Source organism: Cygnus atratus, chromosome 1, assembly GCF_013377495.2.
Source record: "Cygnus atratus isolate AKBS03 ecotype Queensland, Australia chromosome 1, CAtr_DNAZoo_HiC_assembly, whole genome shotgun sequence".
NCBI classification, from domain to species: domain Eukaryota; kingdom Metazoa; phylum Chordata; class Aves; order Anseriformes; family Anatidae; genus Cygnus; species Cygnus atratus.
The window spans coordinates 177,244,123-177,264,183 of record NC_066362.1 but is presented as its reverse complement, the minus strand read 5'-3'; the positions used below and the strand labels follow the sequence as shown (position 1 = coordinate 177,264,183).

Sequence of the window (20,061 nt, the reverse complement as noted above, 5' to 3'; positions counted from 1 at the left end):
AGAGAATTTAAATATTTTGTATCAAATACTATAGGACAATATAATTTACATTTTTTTACACAAAACATTACACCTAAAATATAACTTTAGATATTACAGAATATAAAAATACATACTTTTTGTCTAAAAAATGTCTTTGCAGGTTCTGGCACAATGTAATACTTTAAAGGCACTCCATATTTTGGCAATCTATATTTGCAATTAGTTGTGCAACAATAATAATGACCTGTAATTAACCTTTTAGGACTGTAAGGCCAGATCTCCCTTCTTCCTAGAAATAGCCCTTTTTAATCAGGTAAAAATGTGACTTCAACTGTTTAGGTGTTCCACAACTCATTTCTGCCACGGCTTGAGCTTTCCAACCCTAATCCAGCAAAGCATGAACATGCTTAACTAAGCACGTGAAAAGCCACATCAAATGCAATGGAATTAGTTATACATTCACAATCTTTGCTGTCTCAGGGTCAGAATGCTCAGCCCCAAGCATGATTAAGCCCCAAATGCAATCTGAGAGCCAAATTCTGTCCTGCCTTACGTTTGTGCCAAACAGTCAGGTCAGAATGTGGAAATAATTCAGTAATACCAATTGCTCTGATTTCAACTATACCAATGTAGAAGTCATAACGATTCTACTGAAGCCAGTGGAGACATACGAAGTAAAACTGGTGTAAGACTGAATCAGAACCACACAATTTTATCCTTGATGCATTTATGGAACTCTTGCCAGAGTCAGCACAGGGCAAAACATGTCTTTAGAGCTATATGCCTTATACAGATGCAACTGGGATGCAAAAAATTTTCAGTTCTGTCTTCAAGTTGTTTCTGGACCACTAACCCCTTCCTTCCCCCCCGCCCAATTTCAGCACGCTAAATATTCAGTCTAAATCCCTTACTTTAAATGCCCCAAAGTAAGTTGCTTCTTGTGATGAATCCAGTAGCAATGGGTTTGATACCTGGATACTTATCATTTCACCAGATTTTAATTTAAAAAACCCTCCTACATTTACAGAATAAAAATGGAATTCTGAATTCCCTGACCAGTATTTGGTGCTTCCTCCCTTCATCAACACATCAGAGCGCCTTATTTTAAGGTTTGTCTTAGTCATATACACCATCAGCTGAAGCCCTCTTTTAGTCAGGTTTCCTGAAGTTTCATGATGTCTAAAACAGATGTTGGCATACAGGTAGTAAAATCCATCTTGATTAACAATTAGTTTCCCATCATTAAACGTCATATTTGATAAGTTTGCCTGGCCTTTGTCATGATGCCAGGATGTAAGGTTCACTTTACGAGTTCCTGAAGAGAGGGGAGGAAAAAAATTATTATTTCATTTATAAGCATTTCACAAAACACAACATTTAAAAAGCAATACCCAGATTTTTAAAATCAATAGCAAGTACCTTCATGTAGGCTAAAGTGAAGTTTAAAGCTTCAGAATATTAGACACTTATGATAGAAGACATAAGAAATTTCCTTTTTCATCATGTGCTGCCCTCCCACAGAACATCTGCTGGAACATGGTACAAAACACTTGCTTGGCCAATAGTTTGATGGCACTCAGTCACATAGCAAGCTCTATGCAGTAATTGCATTCCACCTAAAACTTTATTCGGGTAACAAACAATTGAGAGAATTTGAAATGAAAAATTGCTAACAAAAAAAAGAGCAAATCTTGCTATGAGTTAACCTGTGTTTGCAAGGAATAACTAAACAGCATCTGAAAAGAACTGATATTTCCTCAGATAGAAAGTTTATGAAACCTTCATGTAGTTTATGCTCTTGTGACTGCAGCAGTACAAAGATAAACATATTCTCATTTGAGAACACAAAAAAAAGGAAGAAAGTCAATACAATCCTTTATCTTTAGAACTACACAAAGTATCTATACTTTAGATATAAGTCACAGAAGAACCAGACAAGACCCATGGGCAGAGGAAGCCACACAGGTCCCTACCCTTCTAAGATGCACCATGGCACAGAAGAGCCACTACAACCTACCATTTATTCAGCACGATACACAGGGCAGAGCACAAGAGATGAAAGTTGGCTAACTTGTCCTCCTAACCACTAGCAACTCCCACACAAACCCAGCTCTGTTTGCTCCCTCAGAGGCACCCACAGTAGCAGGCCTGCACAGGTGCCAGAGGACCTTGGACTCTCAGTGCATCTACAGGCCTGCGTGGAATATTCAGTACCTTATCCTCTCCCCACACCAAACTAAAAACAATCTACTCCCACCACCCCCAGTGCTCACAAACATGCTGGGGAACAGCCTCAAGTACCTTTGATTAAAGCTGCCTCCTGGATTTGTTTGTGTTGAAGTGAGGGAAGGTAAGTAGGACAGGAACAGGGGAAATTGAGAGCTATGAGTCTTCCCCAGCTACAAAGGGCAACGTTTGCATGTGAGAGGAATAGTCTAATGTTAGTCCAGAACAAAAAAATCTTCTGGCATTCTTCCACAGAGACTTGAGCAAAGCATATGTTATCAAAAGCAGACCTTAAATAGCTGCTGTCTTATGGCTCCAGTGTAGCTAAGTAGAAATTACACAAGCCACCTTGTACAGCGAAGCCTTCTTCTGTGCAGTACCTCTAAAAAACTCTGAAAGCCATCAACGAATTGGAAGTCACACTAAGATCTTAAGTCTCCTATCCTGGAATAACTCATCTGCAAGAGAATGCTGAAATACCAGAGAACATCTCTGAAGTTGAAGAATAGCAGAAGTTGTAGGACTTCTTGTACACAGTGTCAAGTCCACCAGAAACACCACCCTGGGAAGCTATGCTACCTTCAAAATGAGGAGGATAGGTGAGAAATTAGAGCCAATATCACTGCTTGGACTGACAAAGGACAGAGGCACAGAAATATTAGGCAGAAATGTATACATATGACCAAGCAGAAAGGCTTGCTGACATACTGTGACTGACTGGTGGCCCACCAGGGAGATGCTAGGCAGAATTTATTAACCTGTAAAGTACATTTTTTAGTTGCTAGCCTCAAAAAAAAATCAAGAGGCAATTTTGAAGAAATCCTAAGTGAAAATATATGATTCTTTGCTGAAGAGGGAAGATAGAAAAATAGGTGCCACAGTGACTTGTAATTGTGATACTGAGAGCAGCTACAGGTGAAGCTTGTTCACGCTGTTTGGTGTTGAGAGCAATATGTACCATTCATCCATGGTCAGGTGTAGGGACAAGTCAAGAGCTGAAGGAGAATGATCCTATCTATAGGTCTAATTAGACCTGTTTTGAGCAGGGGGTTAGCCTGGATGACTTCTAGAAGTGCCTTTCAACCTAGATTATAGTGCTATGACTTCATTAACCAAGGTAGCCGGACGTTTTGCCACAATTCAGAGGTTTAGACAAGGCATGTCAGAGCCAGGAGCACAGCACAAATGCACATTGGTGGAAATTTTGTCATGCAACGCTTAATGGAAGGAGTGAACAGGATCTCAGTACTGCAGATGGTAATACACCCAATCGATCAATATGCAGAAACACAGGCAGAGGAAAAAAAAATGGAGCATCTAAGTGCCAACTCAGTTGTCCATATATGAAACTCCAAAACACAATCCAAATTATAGGACAGTCACAAGTGCTGTAATACAGTATCTTTTGAGACAAAAATTTATAATGGAGCCCTGGAAGAAATAACACAAAGTAAGCCATGTTGACAGAAGGAAGAAAAGTCAGAGATAATGACTAAGGTAATTTTCCAAACATGGTAACAAGCAGTAAAAAAAAAAAAAAAAAAGGTAATTCTCAGTCTTTCTGGTAACTCAATACAAATCAAAACAATGTTTTAAATGTTTGCAGGCATGAACTAAGACTAACACAACTGAGTTCCAACAGAATTAGTGGGAAGGAAGATGATGGAAGGATAAAGTAAACCAGTATTTATTACTCATTTGCACTATAGTAGCTTTCAGGTATAAATAAAGCCTGAAGAAAGGGCCAAAGCTCTGCCTGCTCTGAAAAACCACTTCTGGAGGCAAAGGGCAGCTAAGCTGAACCTGTAGCTGTAAATAGCTCAAAAATACTAGTGTTTCTTTAGGTACTAGCTAAAGGTACCAATTCAGATTCCAAATGATATATTTAACATTTGCATTTATTTCTGTTTGTGCTCTTCTCCTTTAAACTGTGACTAATTTCTATAATCAATTTATAAACCAAAATTCACTGTTTTCATTTAAAACCTAGGTAGCGTTTGAAGTGAGCTCTGGTAAAAAGCAAACAGCAAGCATCCAGCTTTAACCTAATGCAACAAATCTAAACCACTACGGCTTCTGCAGCTAAATGATGGGTGGGACGCCAAGATGTAGGAGGAGTTATTTTTCCCCCTCCCTGTCAGTCCATAACTGCAGAAGTCCATTCGAGGCATGGTATTATTGTGAACCAGGTGAAAGGAAAGTGTTCAATGCCTATTCATGACAGGCGTTACCTTGCAAATTACTTGAACAAAATAAAATCCTGTTTGATAATGATAGACTGATTTTTTTTCCTGACATTGCTTATTTTGGGTCAGAGTGATGACAGTAGGGAATTTAAAATACTAAGAACCAATCTGCCCTGACTCATGGATAGCAAAGAGCTATTTAGAAGGATTTCAGACGTGTAGAATAAAGAAACACTGCAAGAAAATATAAGTTTGCAGTCAGAGAAAACAGAAAGAACTCCTGGTGATCTGCAAGCAAATTTTTCATCCTTTATGCCTGTCATTGATCTCTATGCCACCCAGTCAAGTGGGTAGAGCCACACGCCAGTGATAAGATAGTAGAGCACCTCACAATCAGTAGGTTCAGGGTTCTAGCTACCCAAAAGGATAGAGTCCCTTAACGCCACAGTGCTCAAAATAACAGCAGAAGCTGTCCTCATGATTAATGTCCCAGTAATTCTCTTCCAAAGAGGGCATAAGCCATTTGCCAGATCTGGAGGGAATAAGCCCAACTCATTGCATTGGTAAGAGGTTGGTCTCCTCAAAAGGAGAAACAAAAGTTTGTTACTACAAGGCCTGTATTTCTGAGAGCTCCTACAGACTGTGATGATCAAAAAAAAAAGCAGTGTTTCTGTTGCCATTATCCACAAATGTGCTAATTCACTCCCTAGAAAGTTAATACAGCGATGCACATCAGTAAAAAAAAAAAAGTATCAAGTATTAGTCCTGGTAAAAATACATTTTACCGAGTAACATCTAGATAGACAGCAAAAAAAAAAAAGTCCCATGGGTGAATTTCTCAAAGTGTGACAGACTCCAGTTCCGTAGATGTAAATGACCATGTATATAACTAGAAAATTAATTCAATCTTCCGAAGACAAAGTGCTAAAACAAGCTTACTGATACTGCATCCTCTACTGTTGACCTATGTCAAAAGACAAAATCTGACTCAAAGAGAAGGTTGCCAGAAGGCATCTGAACTAGTAAGAAAGCCTGTAGAAGTTCTGATTGCCATTTTACAAGTTGCTTAAAGCTCTCTGTTTATAAAGCTCAACATTTGGACAATGCCAATGCAGTTGGAGGGGGAAAGAATACTACCCTCTGGCAAGAATCTAACCCCTCATGTGCAGATGACTTATCTCTAAACAGAGCAGGCTGGCGAAATCTCAGATTTCAGGCCTCAGAGAATTCCCCTTTGGTTTAGTTATATAAAGCAGAAAAGTAATGCATACAGCTTAAGTAATGAGTAAAGCACATTCATAGTAGCATTAGAAGAATCCACTTAAAACTGAACTTACCTGATGGAATATTCTTATCATCAATAATGAGATGGGCAAAAGGCTGCTTCTCAGGCTTATTTCTTTTGTACAGATCCATTCCTAATGCCTCCATTGCAGCTGAAGATAAAAGAACTCCATTATCTCAGAAAAAAAAAAAACAAAATTTAATAGAACCAAAATATTTCTTATTCATAAACCAGCATCTACCTTTTTCTGGTCTTGGTGTTTCTCTCCCCAGGATACGCTGGACTTCCTAAAATGAGAAAAAGACACTGCTTTGATGTTGCCTTGCTTGCTTCTGTATCACAGATCATTTGCACAATTACAACACAGTATGTTCTCTGAATACATGTATACGTTGGGGTGGTTCTACCTACAGTATAGCCAGATGTCTGGAATACATATCCTGGTATTTACAGGATGTATAATGTGAACACACAGTTTAAATGCCATAATCAAATTACTTCCTCCGTCCAATACTTCTGATAAAGGTGGATAGGAATGCTAGCGTGTGCGATCACTGCACCGTTTATCGAAGGAGTGATTACAGACACTTACAATCATTTCTACTTATTGCACTTGGAACGTTTCTAAGTATAATGGAACAATGACTGCTAAAAATGCATCACATAAAACCATGAAGTTTATGAATTGACTTGGGGTCAAAAGGTAACGAAGGAGGCAGTTCTACAGAGACACCAGTATGTAATCACACTAACTGCGGAAAATTAAGCCCCGCATTTCCTTTATGACGAGATAAATTAAAACCTCCACCCCTAATGCTTTACCACTAACAGGAGAGGTTGCAAGACTATAAGGCTTTGCAACCAAGCCTCCCTCATATCGAGGTATGCAGACACTGAAGGATTTAGCATTTTCCACATCTGTACTGGTCCAAATTAAGCAGGTGCTAGAGTTTGGAAGTACATATTCTCCAAAACTGCAGACTGCAGATTAATTTTAATATGAGCAAAGCTCATGTTACCCCAAACCAAGAACAGTGCAAATAAACAACAGGTATCACAAAGCTTTGTTTTTAAACAATCCTCTCTTGTTTTCTTCTTATGAAGATGTATAAACAGCAGTTTTCAAAAGTCTAAGCAACATGTTGTTGTTACAAGCCTGGACAGTCTTTATAGAATTAGGTTCATTCCTCAGTTCTGCTCCCTGTTCCACACCATGACTCTCCTCATCTGTTTCCTAAAAAAACAAGGATAACAACTCCTTCCTCCTGAGATTACCTCACACTATGGAACTATCAAGATGTTTAGTAGAAGGAAACATTTTGCTGCAGATAGTAAATCATATTCTTATCTTTGAAATGTAAGTGGGATCCTGTGTTTTCTCTTTATATCTCACATACTGCTGCTTGTCTAATTAAACGCCATGTATATAAAACCGACCTCAGATTTGGCCAGATCAGCAAAGTTCCACCATGTTCTCTATCACTGCAGTGTTTTAGAACTTGAAATCTTGCTTTGAAAACACTTAGCTCCTCTTTTATGTAATTCTGCAGCCACAGTGAAATCTGTAACACCTTCTCTCTCTTTCTCCTTTCAGTAGGTGTCTAAATGTTAAACCAAAATGAAAAGCCACAGCAGCATGGAAGTTGTTGTATGACTATCAAAGCATGATAGCTCAGCAGAGATATGCTGATAGTGTAGATATGAATCATTACGATGCTTTCTGCTGTAGAGACAAGAAGAAAAGCAGAAGAATCACAACTTCAAAAGAAGCAAAACCCATGTCCACCTCCCCCCCATTTACATTCACTTCCCCTCTCTGATCTTCATTTTCATGCTGCTAGAACTGATGTTGAAGTAAGAAGCTCAATTCTAGGAGCTGCACATCAGCCTCTAGCCACACCTGATCTATAACTTCATCAGAAGTACTAAGAAGAAAAATTGCAAGTATTTGGTACTGCCAAAGGTGGTAAAAGCATCTGAAGAGAACAGGACATAGAGGTAAAGGAGACTGGAAGATGGACTAGATTCTCAGATGTCACTGCATTACAACTGCTCCCAAACCTTTCCCTAGAAAGGGAAGACTCCTTTTTCTTTTTTCCTTTCTTAATTGAAATCTTTTGGGTTTGGAGTCTTTTTTAGGATCCTTTCCTTCTGGGGAATGCTTGCCTAGAGAGGCTACTGGACAAATCCAAAAAGATATTTACATTTTAATCTTCTATTATCTAAAACAGTACAAAAAAAAAATCAAGCTTGATAAGTCCCTGAACTGGCCGATTGCTATCCTCCTTATAATCCAGTTTTTTTCCTTAGTAGCCTAGAGTTCTGCTTCTCTAGGTTTCCAAAGATGCTCTGACTTGAGCAGCTGGGTACCTCGCTTTTTGAGCTCTAGCAGTCTGACTCAGCATATCTTCCATGAAGAAAGTCTGTGGTCCTCGTGAGATGCATTCTGAGCCACTTTCTTTCTAACTGATGGTGGTGCTATTCATCTACAACATCACTACTGGGTGAGCAAAACAGCTACCCAGGAAGACCTGGGTCCACTTGTCTCAATGATCTTGAACCTACCACTCCCCTGCTTCCTACGAGCACCTTGGTCACCAAGCTGTAGCCTGGACTTGACAGGAGCACTCTGGTGCTCCTCTTGAAGCTAGGCTACTATGCAATGAAGATTGCAAGCACCATTACAACAAAAAGGGAGATAAGAGTGACCTCAACACTAATACACTTAGAAGAACTGCAGTCTGGCTCATGCTGAATCTTCTGTGTGCTCATCACAAAGGCTATCCTGTGGCCAGAACACAGAAATCCTCCACCAGCTGAGTTCCCAAACAATGGACTAGTGTCAAGTTTTTACTTGACTCTGACCAGCCCCCCCAAAATTTAAGTCTTGCTGCTCCACTGCCCATACTTCCAGGAAAAAACTGGGAGAAATACATGAACTAGTCCTTAGAGAACAGGCATGGAGCTGTGGATTTCCTCTTGAAGAATATGTACTCCAAAACATTTCTTTTTATTTTCCACTTCATCTGTTTCTACAGTTCCAAGACACTGATACACAACCTACCTTAGAAGAACACTACTGCTAAGAATGCAGAAACAACTCAACAGAACCTGTCACTAAGACACAGCCACAGAAGCATGAGAACTGCTGACAAACATTGCCAGTGACTTCTCTTAAGATTTTCAGCCACAAAACCAAGTGAGCTACCAAGCTCTTGAGTTATTTTTAGAAAAAAACTGTACACAAAAAGTTACACCACACTGTTAGTTTTAAAATAAGCTGCTTCTGTACATCTTCGTGTCATTTGCTCACTGCACACTATGTCAACTTTACTGGCCTGCTTCCCATATTCTAAACTTTTCCATACAGTCACTGTTCAAAAAAACAAGCAGCCAGTCAGAGAAATGAATGTGTCTTCCTTCCTCCAAAAAATAAAATAAAAGGCCATGGGGAAGCTGCAAAACTTCCAAATTTTAAAAGCTAAAACCATGCTTTAAGTGGCTAGAATGTGGGGGAAATGCTCTTTCCTCATCCACAGCAGGCTTCGGGTTTTAACCCTTAGAGAACTATCACACCTATTACTACATGAGCGTGTCATCAGCACCCTTAAAACACAAGTCCTGCCCTTCAGGTTAGGTCTGATGTTGAGTACACACAAACAAGGTTACAGAGGAACATGTAACATCTGTGAATGTTTTTTCCTCCTCTTTGTTTTTACAGTATCTCATTGTCTCCTTTGAGTAGCTACAAGTAGCCTTTTAAAACCAGGCAAGAGACCCACCCTCAGGACATTCATGTACTGCTTCAGTCATTACCCTAAGGCTCCCTTACACAAATGTTTCTACTACTACCACCACAGTGCGTTAAGGCCAGTTGATATCAAGAAGTAGTATCTGATTATCTTGCCGGAAATTCAGCAGTTTGAAGAATGCTAATCAGGAAGGAAGCGAAATAGAAAGTGCATAAACCAATATTCTTCAGAAGATTGAGATGAGCACTGCGACCTCTTATTCAAATGAGTAGTCTATTGCCTGCAGGAAAAAAAGGGCATGTAAAGTTGTAGTGTGGAAACTGAAATTTTAACAGCTTACAACAGTCACCCATGAAACCTTCGCTTTGTCCATAACCACATGCACTTCAAATGTCTGCTAAGTATATAGATCCCTTTATAAGTGCTGCCCTGGAGGTCTAGCTACAAAGTGTGCTGTTGCCGTGTAGGAGACTAGTTTACGCCTGAACTCCCCAAGCTGCTAGAAGCTGGGAGTATTGCCAAGAAAAGATACTTATGAATTGACCAAGATATGTTTGTATTCCTTTCTACTTCAGACTCATAACAGACTTCATAAGAACTGTGGTTAGAGCATCTGGGCTGCCAGAGGGTTTTTAGGGTTACATGCAAAAAAATTAAGCAAACAGACAGACTAGGAAAGTATATTATTTGTCTGCTTTAAAGTTTATTTGCAATAGTATTGAAAATGTGTTTTCTACTGAGTAAGCTGCTCCCTAAGCAGTATTTTTATTCCAGAATATGTTGAGGAGGTCACCATTTAATTTATATAAAAATAAAATTAAAAAAAAAATGTAATGTTTGTCAGGAGACAAACATTTCCAGACCTGACCTTACAGCACTACTACACCGGTTTTCAGAAGAGCACTTGCAATGGCAGTCCCTGCTTTAGATTTAAACACTGGTCTACAGGTGTGCAAAGAAAACAGGTGAGAACTAACACAGTAAGCTAAAAGCTGTAACCAGACTATAAAACTTAACAAAAAAAGGTTGTCTGTTTTCATTTCCTGAATAGCTTGAATTGCTAAAGACAAACAACTGAAAAAACAGCGAACTTAAACTGTATTTTAAAGTGTTCCATTTCAGTCACCTAATGCACTGTCAGTGCAAATATGGATACCAGCTCTTGAAACACACACACACTTCAGGAACCTGAATAAAGCAGAGAAAATAGGAAACATCTTTCCAGTCACATGAACTGCATTCCCACACAAGGGCCTAGTCCAATTGTAGATAAGATTCAGATGCATCCCTGCCTTTTGGTATGGCAGAACCAATGAAGGGCTCAGCTCACACAGCTTAAGGCCAACTTAATTTGCCTTAACACCGTTTCTTTCATTTCCATGATATGAATAGAAAAGATGCAAATGTAGCCCTAAGCAAACATTTACCTATTTTTCTGTGTCATCAACGTATGATGACAAAGCACCCAGAACACTGACCCTGCTGCTTAGCATGTTATGTTGCATTCAAAAATTTTGGAGTGATTACTTTGGCAGGGAAAGCATCATTGTTCTCAAACTAACAGTCATCAACCAAAAAAAAAAATTATCCTACTCACTACTTATCTTGGCCACTGCCTTTGCAGCATTTAACCTCTATGCTGAATGGCAGAGTATGCAGTCTCCGCTAAAGTTAATGCTTTTGTTGAGTAACCAGCAGCAAACGACCAAAATGCAGAACTTCCCATTCACTTACTGTAACAAGCTCCTTCCTCTGTCAAGGGTGCTGCATGAAAGAGCACTCTAGTACCAGCATGCAGAACACACAAGTAGAAGTAGTGTCAGTCTAAAGAAAATGCTGGAAGAAAGAACTAGTCCTACTGAGTTAACCCATTTTCCTAAGTTTTTGAAGGAGGTGGCAAATAAAGGAAACTAGGCTCCCAGCTTTAAGCTTTGTTCTGAAAAAGATCCGTCACAGAGAGTACTCTACTAAAAATAAACATCAGCACAATTAATGCACTGTATAGTTAAGTCAAGTACAAGTCACTCCGTAAAGCGTATTTGGGTTCAGCTCAAATCTAATGGAGTATCCTTTACGAAAAACCCGACAGTCATATGCAGATGTGAAGAGATAATGGACTTTATAAGCCAGGAAAACCAAATACCATAGCACACATTCAACTTCAACAGTCCATAATTAGCACTAAACACTAACAAGAACATGCAAAGAGATCAAACACAGTAACTAGTAAGGGACAATTGTGACATATATTCAGCTTGCCTGGGTTTCTTCATTAGGGCTAATTTAGGTGTCTGCTTTTGTTATCTGAGTTTGGAAAAAAGCTGTCATTCTCAACTGCTGCATTCTCAACATCATACTTATCATGATGGCAAAGCAGATCTTCCACCACTGTGGCAAAATGAGCAAAAAAAAGGATACTATCCTTCATTCTGGGTAATCAAAACTACTGTACTGCAAAAAGAGTAAGAAACAAGAACAGATGAGAACAAATACTATGCCTTCCATCTTTCAGACAGCACTTTGCTTGTCAGTGACCTTGGCTTGGAGAATCCTGTCAGAAAGTCAGGAAGATCAGTTTGGAAAAAAAAAGTGGAGCTGTCCTTCCACATCCAAAGTGTTGGCAAACCTGTACAAGTATTAGGATAGATGACTGCCATCCGACCCACCCAAATGTCAGAACTGCCTATCAACTAACTGCAGTTAGTTTTCTGTGTGACTTCAAGCCTCCCTTTAACAAAACTAAAAAATGTATTTGAATGCAGAATTGGTTAACCACTACCAAGGTTCATAAGCATATGCAGTGGGATCTCAGATCCAACACCATATTCTTCAAACACCAAAAGAATACTTTCTAGAACTTACCTCTGAACAAAGATATTGGAAAAATTACTAAGCTAAACAAAAATAAGAGAAACCACTCCCACTTACCTTTTGCACAGCTCTTTGGAGAGCCTGTTTCATCCTTCTACATGATTCCGGCATTAACTTCACATCTTGATTTTCAAACGGTGTATCTTGCAAACCTATACTTTCTGGAGATCTGAAAAGCATTCTGACACAGTGTGCATCTTCTTTTGAAATTCTACTAGGGTCCATCTGAAACAAAAATATAAGCATAGCCACAGTTTTAAGAGTCTGTCCAACACACAAGAACATTTAAATCGGGGCAAATTTTCAACTGTCTAGAAGTTTGGCAACTAGCTAAGTTTATCATCTAAATTTTTATTCTAAACAATGAAAAAATGTTCTCCTCAGAAACGTTTACTTCAGCCAACAAGTACATAAGATAGGAGAATAAATGTATCTTCTGGAGTTGCCTAGTTTGTTAGCTTAGACTGGATATTGACTTTCAAAAGTTAAAGATTAGCTAAAGATTAATCCCACCTTTACTGTAAAAATCAATAAACCTGAATTCCATTTTTAGATGCAATATCACAATTATTTTAGCAGGCAACATACGCAACCATCCTACTTATTAAAAACACGGATTGCAAGATGACACACAAGTGTCAAGAGCAGCAATTTGGGGAACGTATGTACGACATCCAGCACATCCTTTTCAAGGGGAGAAACAGAAGCAACAGAAAACAGCTATCACAAAGTATGTTGCAGGCAAGATGCATTGCTTCATGAAACAGTCACCAGGTAAGATCATACAAATTCAGAAAGACCAAGAGACAATAAAACTGTACTACAAAACACCTCCTCTTTATTGGACAAAGTCTAGTAAATCCAAAATATCTGCAAGATATTTTTAGCAATTAATCTCTCTGATTGAATCAAATATAATTTGTAATTGTAAGAACAGAATGCTCCTAAATTCTACCAATCTTAATTCTAAGATGATTTAGAAGGATATTCCAAGAATCAAGATCGTGCCTCAGCAGAATTCAATTGCACAAACATTATTCAAACCATTTCACTCTTTAACCCCCCTCCATACACCTCACACTCAACAGATATTAACCGCTTTCTTTTATATATAGCCTGAGACTCTCAGCAATTGATCTCAACATGTATTTACGCTACTTTTACATCAGAAGGGTTTGTGCACTCAAAACTTTCTTTAAGTCTAACTGCATTAGCTGGTCTAATATGAACATTTACTTCTACTGTTTTCCATAACAAACACCAAAGCACCAATTTATATCTGAGAATTACATAATATAACACGTTACAAATAATCATGATGAGGAAATACCAATCCATTACAGATAATACCAAACTAGTGGTCATTTTCCTTTAAAATAGCATTGAACAAAATGTCAAAGGAGGTTTTGCAGAATACGCAACAGCCAAACTGAATCAAATTTATGTAAATTATTCACGCGAGCATGAATTCAACCCCCTAACCCCAAAAAAGAACCAAACTAACTGAAAAACATAAGGTTAGGATTACAGAGGTAAGCTCAAGCCTACAGCAGGCAGCCAGCCATCCAACAGCACACACTGGAGGAAAACATTTGTTGCACAGACGGCCATGTCAACAGCAAGTTGTCTCCTCCATCACCATCCTTCTGCTGAAGGCTCCAGATGAGAGCTGTTTGCCCCGTTTATTCAAACCAATGTCAGCCCCCATGAGCTGGTTTAGCTGTCTCAGTTATCCCTGCAGATTTGGAACTGAATAGGTCAGAAAAGTTTCACCTGAGGATCAGAAGACGCCACAGCTTTGAGCAGAGGGGCAGAGATGAGTTACAGGCTGGCTTGGAGGCAGTAAGAGCTTCTGGGGTGGCCTGACATGGGATCCAAAGGAAAATCTGTTTATAGCTATTACAACTCTACTAAGCACTAACAACTACATTAATAACTTCTAAATGCAGCCCCATTACCTGTCTAAACTGACCTCTGCGCCCTCACCTTCTTCGCCATGAAATCCCACTCCTGGCACTCAACCTCCTCTTTAAACCAGTATCGTGGAGCACTACCCTGAGGTAATTTTTTGTTGATGCAGTTTCCTAAAGGATTAGCATCCTGAAGCCAGCTCATTACAGGTGTCAGGCAAGCATCGGAGCTAATACAAGGGCATGAAGGAGCAGGAAGGCAGCGCTAGCTTTAACAGCTGTAAAACTTCATCCCAGTAGATTCCACTAGTACAGAGAAGCTCAGAGAATCAACAGTAAGTGGAGATGAAGAAACAAATGGTTACCAACAGCTGTTAAGAGGCAGTTCATGGAGAAAGACCTAGGTCTGGAAGGCACCTTGTCCAGCCCCTTGCTGGAAGCAAGGCCAACGTGTAACTTAGGGCTGATCGCTTGAGGCCTTGTCTAGCCAAGCTTGATGGAAACTCCATCGATGGAGGCCTGCAACCTCTCCAGTTTGTTGTTATGCCTCTGGCACTGAGGGGCCCAAAACAAGACCTGTTACTCCAGATGTAGCCTCTTATATTGGTATTGTCAGAAACCAGAGGGAATTAGGGCCTTTGACAGGATCTGGATATCTAAGTCCTCTCCCCTCCACACACACACCACTGAAGAGAAAACAGGGAGTCACAGCAAATGACTGCCAGTAGGTACTCACTTTTATCAGCAATACTTTTAGTGAGAAACTGTTACCCCAGTTTGGGATTTATTTAAACACAACTTCTGAAAAGCAGACAAGAAAACGAGGTTTTAAAACACAAAAATCATGAAAGATTTTCATGTTTCTAGGACCTGAGCATTCAGCATGACAACTCACACCCATCAGAGACTTACAGCTATTGCCCATCAGCAATGAGTCAAATGTGTCACACAAACACTGTGCCAGAACTACAGCAGCAGCTTGTACAGAAGCACTTATTCAGATTATAGCTCATCTGTTGAGGGCTCAAGACAGAAAACCACCATTTCTGCACCTACAATTAAAAGACTGGGGACTTAATGGAAACACTGATTGCTCCAGCAACTTAAATTGAAGCTATACAATCCATCCTGACAAGTCGGAAGTCTCTAGAGATTTATTGTTTGATAAGGTGAAGCTCTGATCTCGGGACTAATAACCTACCTGGTTGCCCTTACCGTTTTCAAAGAATACCCAGCCAGCACCACTTCTCAACCACGGAAATGAGCTCACCTGTCTGAGCAGCCCTTCTCAGAAATCCTGCAACTGACATTTTATAAAAAATGCATACTGAGCTGCCATAGCTGCAAACAGACAATACTGAGCACCGACACCCTAACTGTGGGCAACAAGCGACGAACAAAAAAGCTTTCAAGGATGTGTTCTGAGAAGAGCTTCTGAAGAGCCAAAACGAAATACCAGAATGGTCTACAGAAAGCAGCGTACTACCTTGCAAGGCACAGAAGGTTAGCGGAAGGTTAGCCTGTGAATAAATAAAGACCTTCAGCATGAAGTCCTAAAGATTTAATACCTGAAAAAAAAATCAAGATGCAATGGACAATATTGGAGAAAGCTTTACAACATGTTAAAGAAGTAAATACCCTAGAGCTATCAGCCCATTTAGAGAGAAAATCTAGCTATTATTTTACTATACTTTATACATGTTACTATTGTGCATACACATCTACCGTCTCCAACCCTGGAATCTGATCACACCTTCCAGTGCCCCTTGTTATCACCGTTTTTCATCATCTGTAACCACTTTAGTTGCATCCCTGAACTCCCTTCAAGTAATTCAGGGCAGGCAAAATGAACTCCAATACGATGGGTGACACCAGATGAATTTACAGAATTAAGAGCCAATTTTATAAAGATAAAAAGATTTGCTTTGATTTTAAAAGACAGTATATTCCAGTGAACTTTACTTATTAAGTATTGCCTTAATTTTGCAATATTACAGTATCACATTGTGCACTTTCTCCCTAAAATAAACGTTAATCATTTATACTTGTTTTCGAACCTAAACCAACTTCAAGTTTAATCAAATATCACTTTACACTCTGTGATCTTTCCTAACCACCAAGAAAGGGTTCTTCCGGGCTTCCAGAAAGTGCTAGTGACCCCTAGCAAGCGGTTTGCTGTTAGCCACTGCTCCAGCACGCTCCCAAGATTTCAGATCAGATCTGAAAGGATGTTTAAAACATTGCAGCGAAAAGTCAAACTTCCACAGATGCATGAAATGGCAATAAAAATCTGTCTTCCAGGTCCCCATTTATCTAAATGTGAACTCTTTGGTACAGTAGAATACTTAACATTTGAACAGACTATTTCAAATAGGAAAAACAAGTAAGCTTAGAGTTGCAGGTTAAACTGGGGGAGTTTGACATCCAGACCCTACATCTGGCTTTGAGCCCTCCCAGCTTGTTCTACTGCCCTCCAGTTCGCTCAGCATTAGACCAAATCCCTACTCTTTTCTGATCTAAGTACAGGAAGGAAATGGACCAGAATAAAAAATGTAAAAGCACAGCTTTTGAAAACTATACTTTATCACCTCCCAATTAAAGAGAAATAGAGACACATGCACAGCACCAAGTGAGAGTGCTAAGTGTTCTATTATCTCCATCTGCTCACAGAACCCAAATTTGCACTGAATTTTCATTGACCATGAGCAAATATTTCTCATGAAGCATAATCAGCATAAATACTTAGGAGCAATACATGTTATAAGTGTTTAGTTTCATGGATTCAGTACTTTGCACAAGATGGTCCAAAAAGAAAAGCCAGAACACTTTAATCTTTTTACAGGTCAGAATAGCAGCATTCTGGAATACTGGTAACATTCAATTCTTAGCTTTTTCTTCCTTTTTAAATATACCAGCTCCTTGTCTCATTTGCATTGTGCTACGTTATTTCTTGGCCACAAACATGTGTTTACCCATGAAAATCTGGTGTCAGTCTTAGTTTTGTGTCTTGTGAAATTCCAAATGCTCAAGCCACAAAACAAACAAAACTGAGGAAAAACCAAAACCTCGGTTATTGTCTCAGCTCACACTGTGTCATGATCTAGCCCAAATGATTTTATGCAAATGAAAATAAGAAGTGTATGGTAAAACTGAGTCAGAGTTTATTCAGCCTCTTTGGGTTTTGAAGAGCTTGTAAAACAGTCCTGTTAAATCATGTAATTTCTTAATACGAGCCTATAAAATCAAGTCTTGCTAATTCACATTTGGTTAGTCCACCAACCAACACGGCCCCTACTAATAACTTCTCATTATTTTAACAGAATATACTACACAACCTAAGTTCTGTTATAAAAAAAAGTATAACTTTAGACAGATTAACACAATTCAATTTGACAGCAGATTGATACAACCAAATCTGAAAGGATAACTATAGACTAATACAATTAAATTTGTCAGCAATCCTTTCAAAACATGCCCCATATGAAGTAAAACTATCTGCAAAGCAATTAATACTTAACTTCTACAAGACCTACTGTATTTTTTCCATCTGTGTTATTTGCACAATAAGAAATTGGTGAGCAATGGTGGATTACCATATCTTATTATTGTGAATTATGTACTTACTTTGAAAGCATATTTTTCAGTGATAGCAAAGATGACATTTTTGACATTAGGAAGTTTTCAGGGAGTATTTTAGTCAAGTCTACACCTAGGTACATTGCATTTTTTAGCCCTCTCAAAAGTTCAAATTTGCAAAGTCCATCCAACAGCTTTGCTCCAAATCTACAGGAACTGGAAACCAGCAAGAGAGCCAAGCTGCCAAAGGCAGAATTACACTCACACTATGTAATTATTTTTTTTTTAAATAAAGGAAGCAGAAGAAAAGTAGTCTTTATGGTAAGAAAACTTGTTATCCCTTCTTGGGCGTGTGTACAGCGCTGACACGAACCTATGAGGCAGGGTCCTGAAGGAGTGGAGGGGGAGAGGGTAAAGAGTGTGAACACGGGGTTTTAAAAAATATAGATGCTGTGATAAGTTGTTTTGATCGCAATGGCTCTCTAGCACAGCAACAAACGTGCACTTGTGCACTTCCACGAGCTATATGTTTTGACAGAGCTGCCGTGCAGCTCTGGAGTTAAAAACACGAAGCGCCCCGGGGGGCTCCCAAGATGCCTGCTCCCCTTTCCTCCCGCAGCCTAAACACCTCGGCGGCCCCATCTCCCCCACGGCAGCCGCTTACCTGAGCTCGGAAGTAGAGGAAGAGGGCCACGCTGCACACCACCTGCCCCAGCCCCAGCAGGACGAGGGCGGCCAGGAGCGAGCGGGAGGCGGGCGGCGGGTGCGGGTGTGCCGGCAGCGGCGGGGCCGCCTGCGGCGGGGCAGGCGGCGGCGGGGCGCTGTCGTGGGCGTTGCCACCGCCCAGCTCCTCGGAGCCCCGCAAGTATTTGCTGTAGTCTCGGCTGGCTCGCCGCATGGCTCCGCAAAGCGGCTCCACGGAGCTTTTTTTTTTTTTTTTTCCCCCCACCCCCCAACCCCGGCCTCGCTACAAACAACCCCCGGCGCCCCGGGCAGGGCAGCTCTTATAAAGTGTGGCGGCCAATCAGCCCCGGGCGGTGTGACTCGTCCTCCCTCCGCCCGCCGCCACCACACGCACGCACATGGCCACCACTCCCCTCTTATGGCGTCTCTTCCCTTCCCTCCCCGAGTGGGGACCGGCCCCCGGCGGCGGGAGGGTCGGCTTAGGTCGGGGCCCTCCCCTGCCCTCAGAGCCCTCCTCAGGGAGTCGAGTTGATCGTCGTCCCCTCAGGCCTCGGTGTGAAGAGGAATAAAGTCCCCCAAAGCCATGTTGTGTACCTCTATCACAAAGGGCTTTCTCCCCTCACAGAAGCTCCAGCTCCTGGGGCTGTACCTGGAGGTGCCCTCATGGTTGTCCCTGTCCCGTTGGGTATGGGGAATGCAGGGCTGTCAGCCCCGCTGGGTGTCTAAACTCGCTCTTTGTTCAGACCAGGTTAAAATAAACGTGCTTGCGCTGTCCAAAGCACGGTGAGACAGTGCTAAGTGTTGTCAGAGGACTGGGGTAACGAAATTAGAGAAAGCTGAGCTGCCTGCCAATGACAAACCAGAGATGGGGCTCCCCATCTTCCTCCACACAACCAGTCTGTTGCAGAGGCATTTCTGAAGGCTTGGTGAGGAACTGCATCTTCCTGCGCTCCCCATGTCTCAGCCTGAGTCGTGTTGCCTTTTGTAGGCACCTACTTTAGCATGATCCCCTTCAGATCAATTATCCCCTTCATATACCTGCTCGTTTAGAGCTTGTCTAAATTTATCTTTCCTGTCTCCATATAGTCTTTCTTCCCTGAGCTTTTTTGCTCATCACTTTATCTATGCATTTGGAGATGTAACTATCTTATCAGTAGGACCAACTTCAGCACCTAATTAGTCCACTTTGTGGAAAGTGTTCTCCTGAATCCTGTGGAAGGGCTTGTTGTAAAGACAGTTCAGATGCGTTAGATCTGCAGTCCTGTAAAATTCAGTGGGGAAATGGTATGGACGTAAAAGCAGCTGAGTTGAAGTCTAGACTGGCCTTTGAAGAACATGGGGGAATAACACAGATCCATGTAAGTCATTTGGACTGTAAAAACACAGTTTAGTTTTCAGCTCTTACAACATGACAGAATATCCTGTTTAGTTCTGCCCAAGCTAAAAAACTGAGAAACTTCACCTCCTAAAGAGGCTGACTGTACAAGACATGATTACATGCTCCAAGAAATTAAAGAAAACTGTCCGAAATATACCAAACCACTGTGCGACAAATTACTATCAAAATAAGCTGACATCATTTAACACTG

The 20,061-nt window shown here is 40.5% G+C and overlaps 1 protein-coding gene across 1 annotated transcript; it reads right to left on the bottom strand.

The window, feature by feature from the left end:
* Window positions 1-875: 875 nt before the first annotated feature.
* Window positions 876-18,686, bottom strand: TNFSF11 (TNF superfamily member 11). Its single transcript, XM_035553365.1, has 5 exons — window positions 18,453-18,686; window positions 12,360-12,527; window positions 5,921-5,966; window positions 5,732-5,830; window positions 876-1,297 (listed from the first exon to the last, which is right to left on the bottom strand). Exons 1-5 carry the CDS (start codon window positions 18,684-18,686, stop codon window positions 876-878), a joined length of 969 nt encoding a protein of 322 aa, XP_035409258.1.
* Between the last annotated feature and the right edge of the window lie 1,375 nt (window positions 18,687-20,061).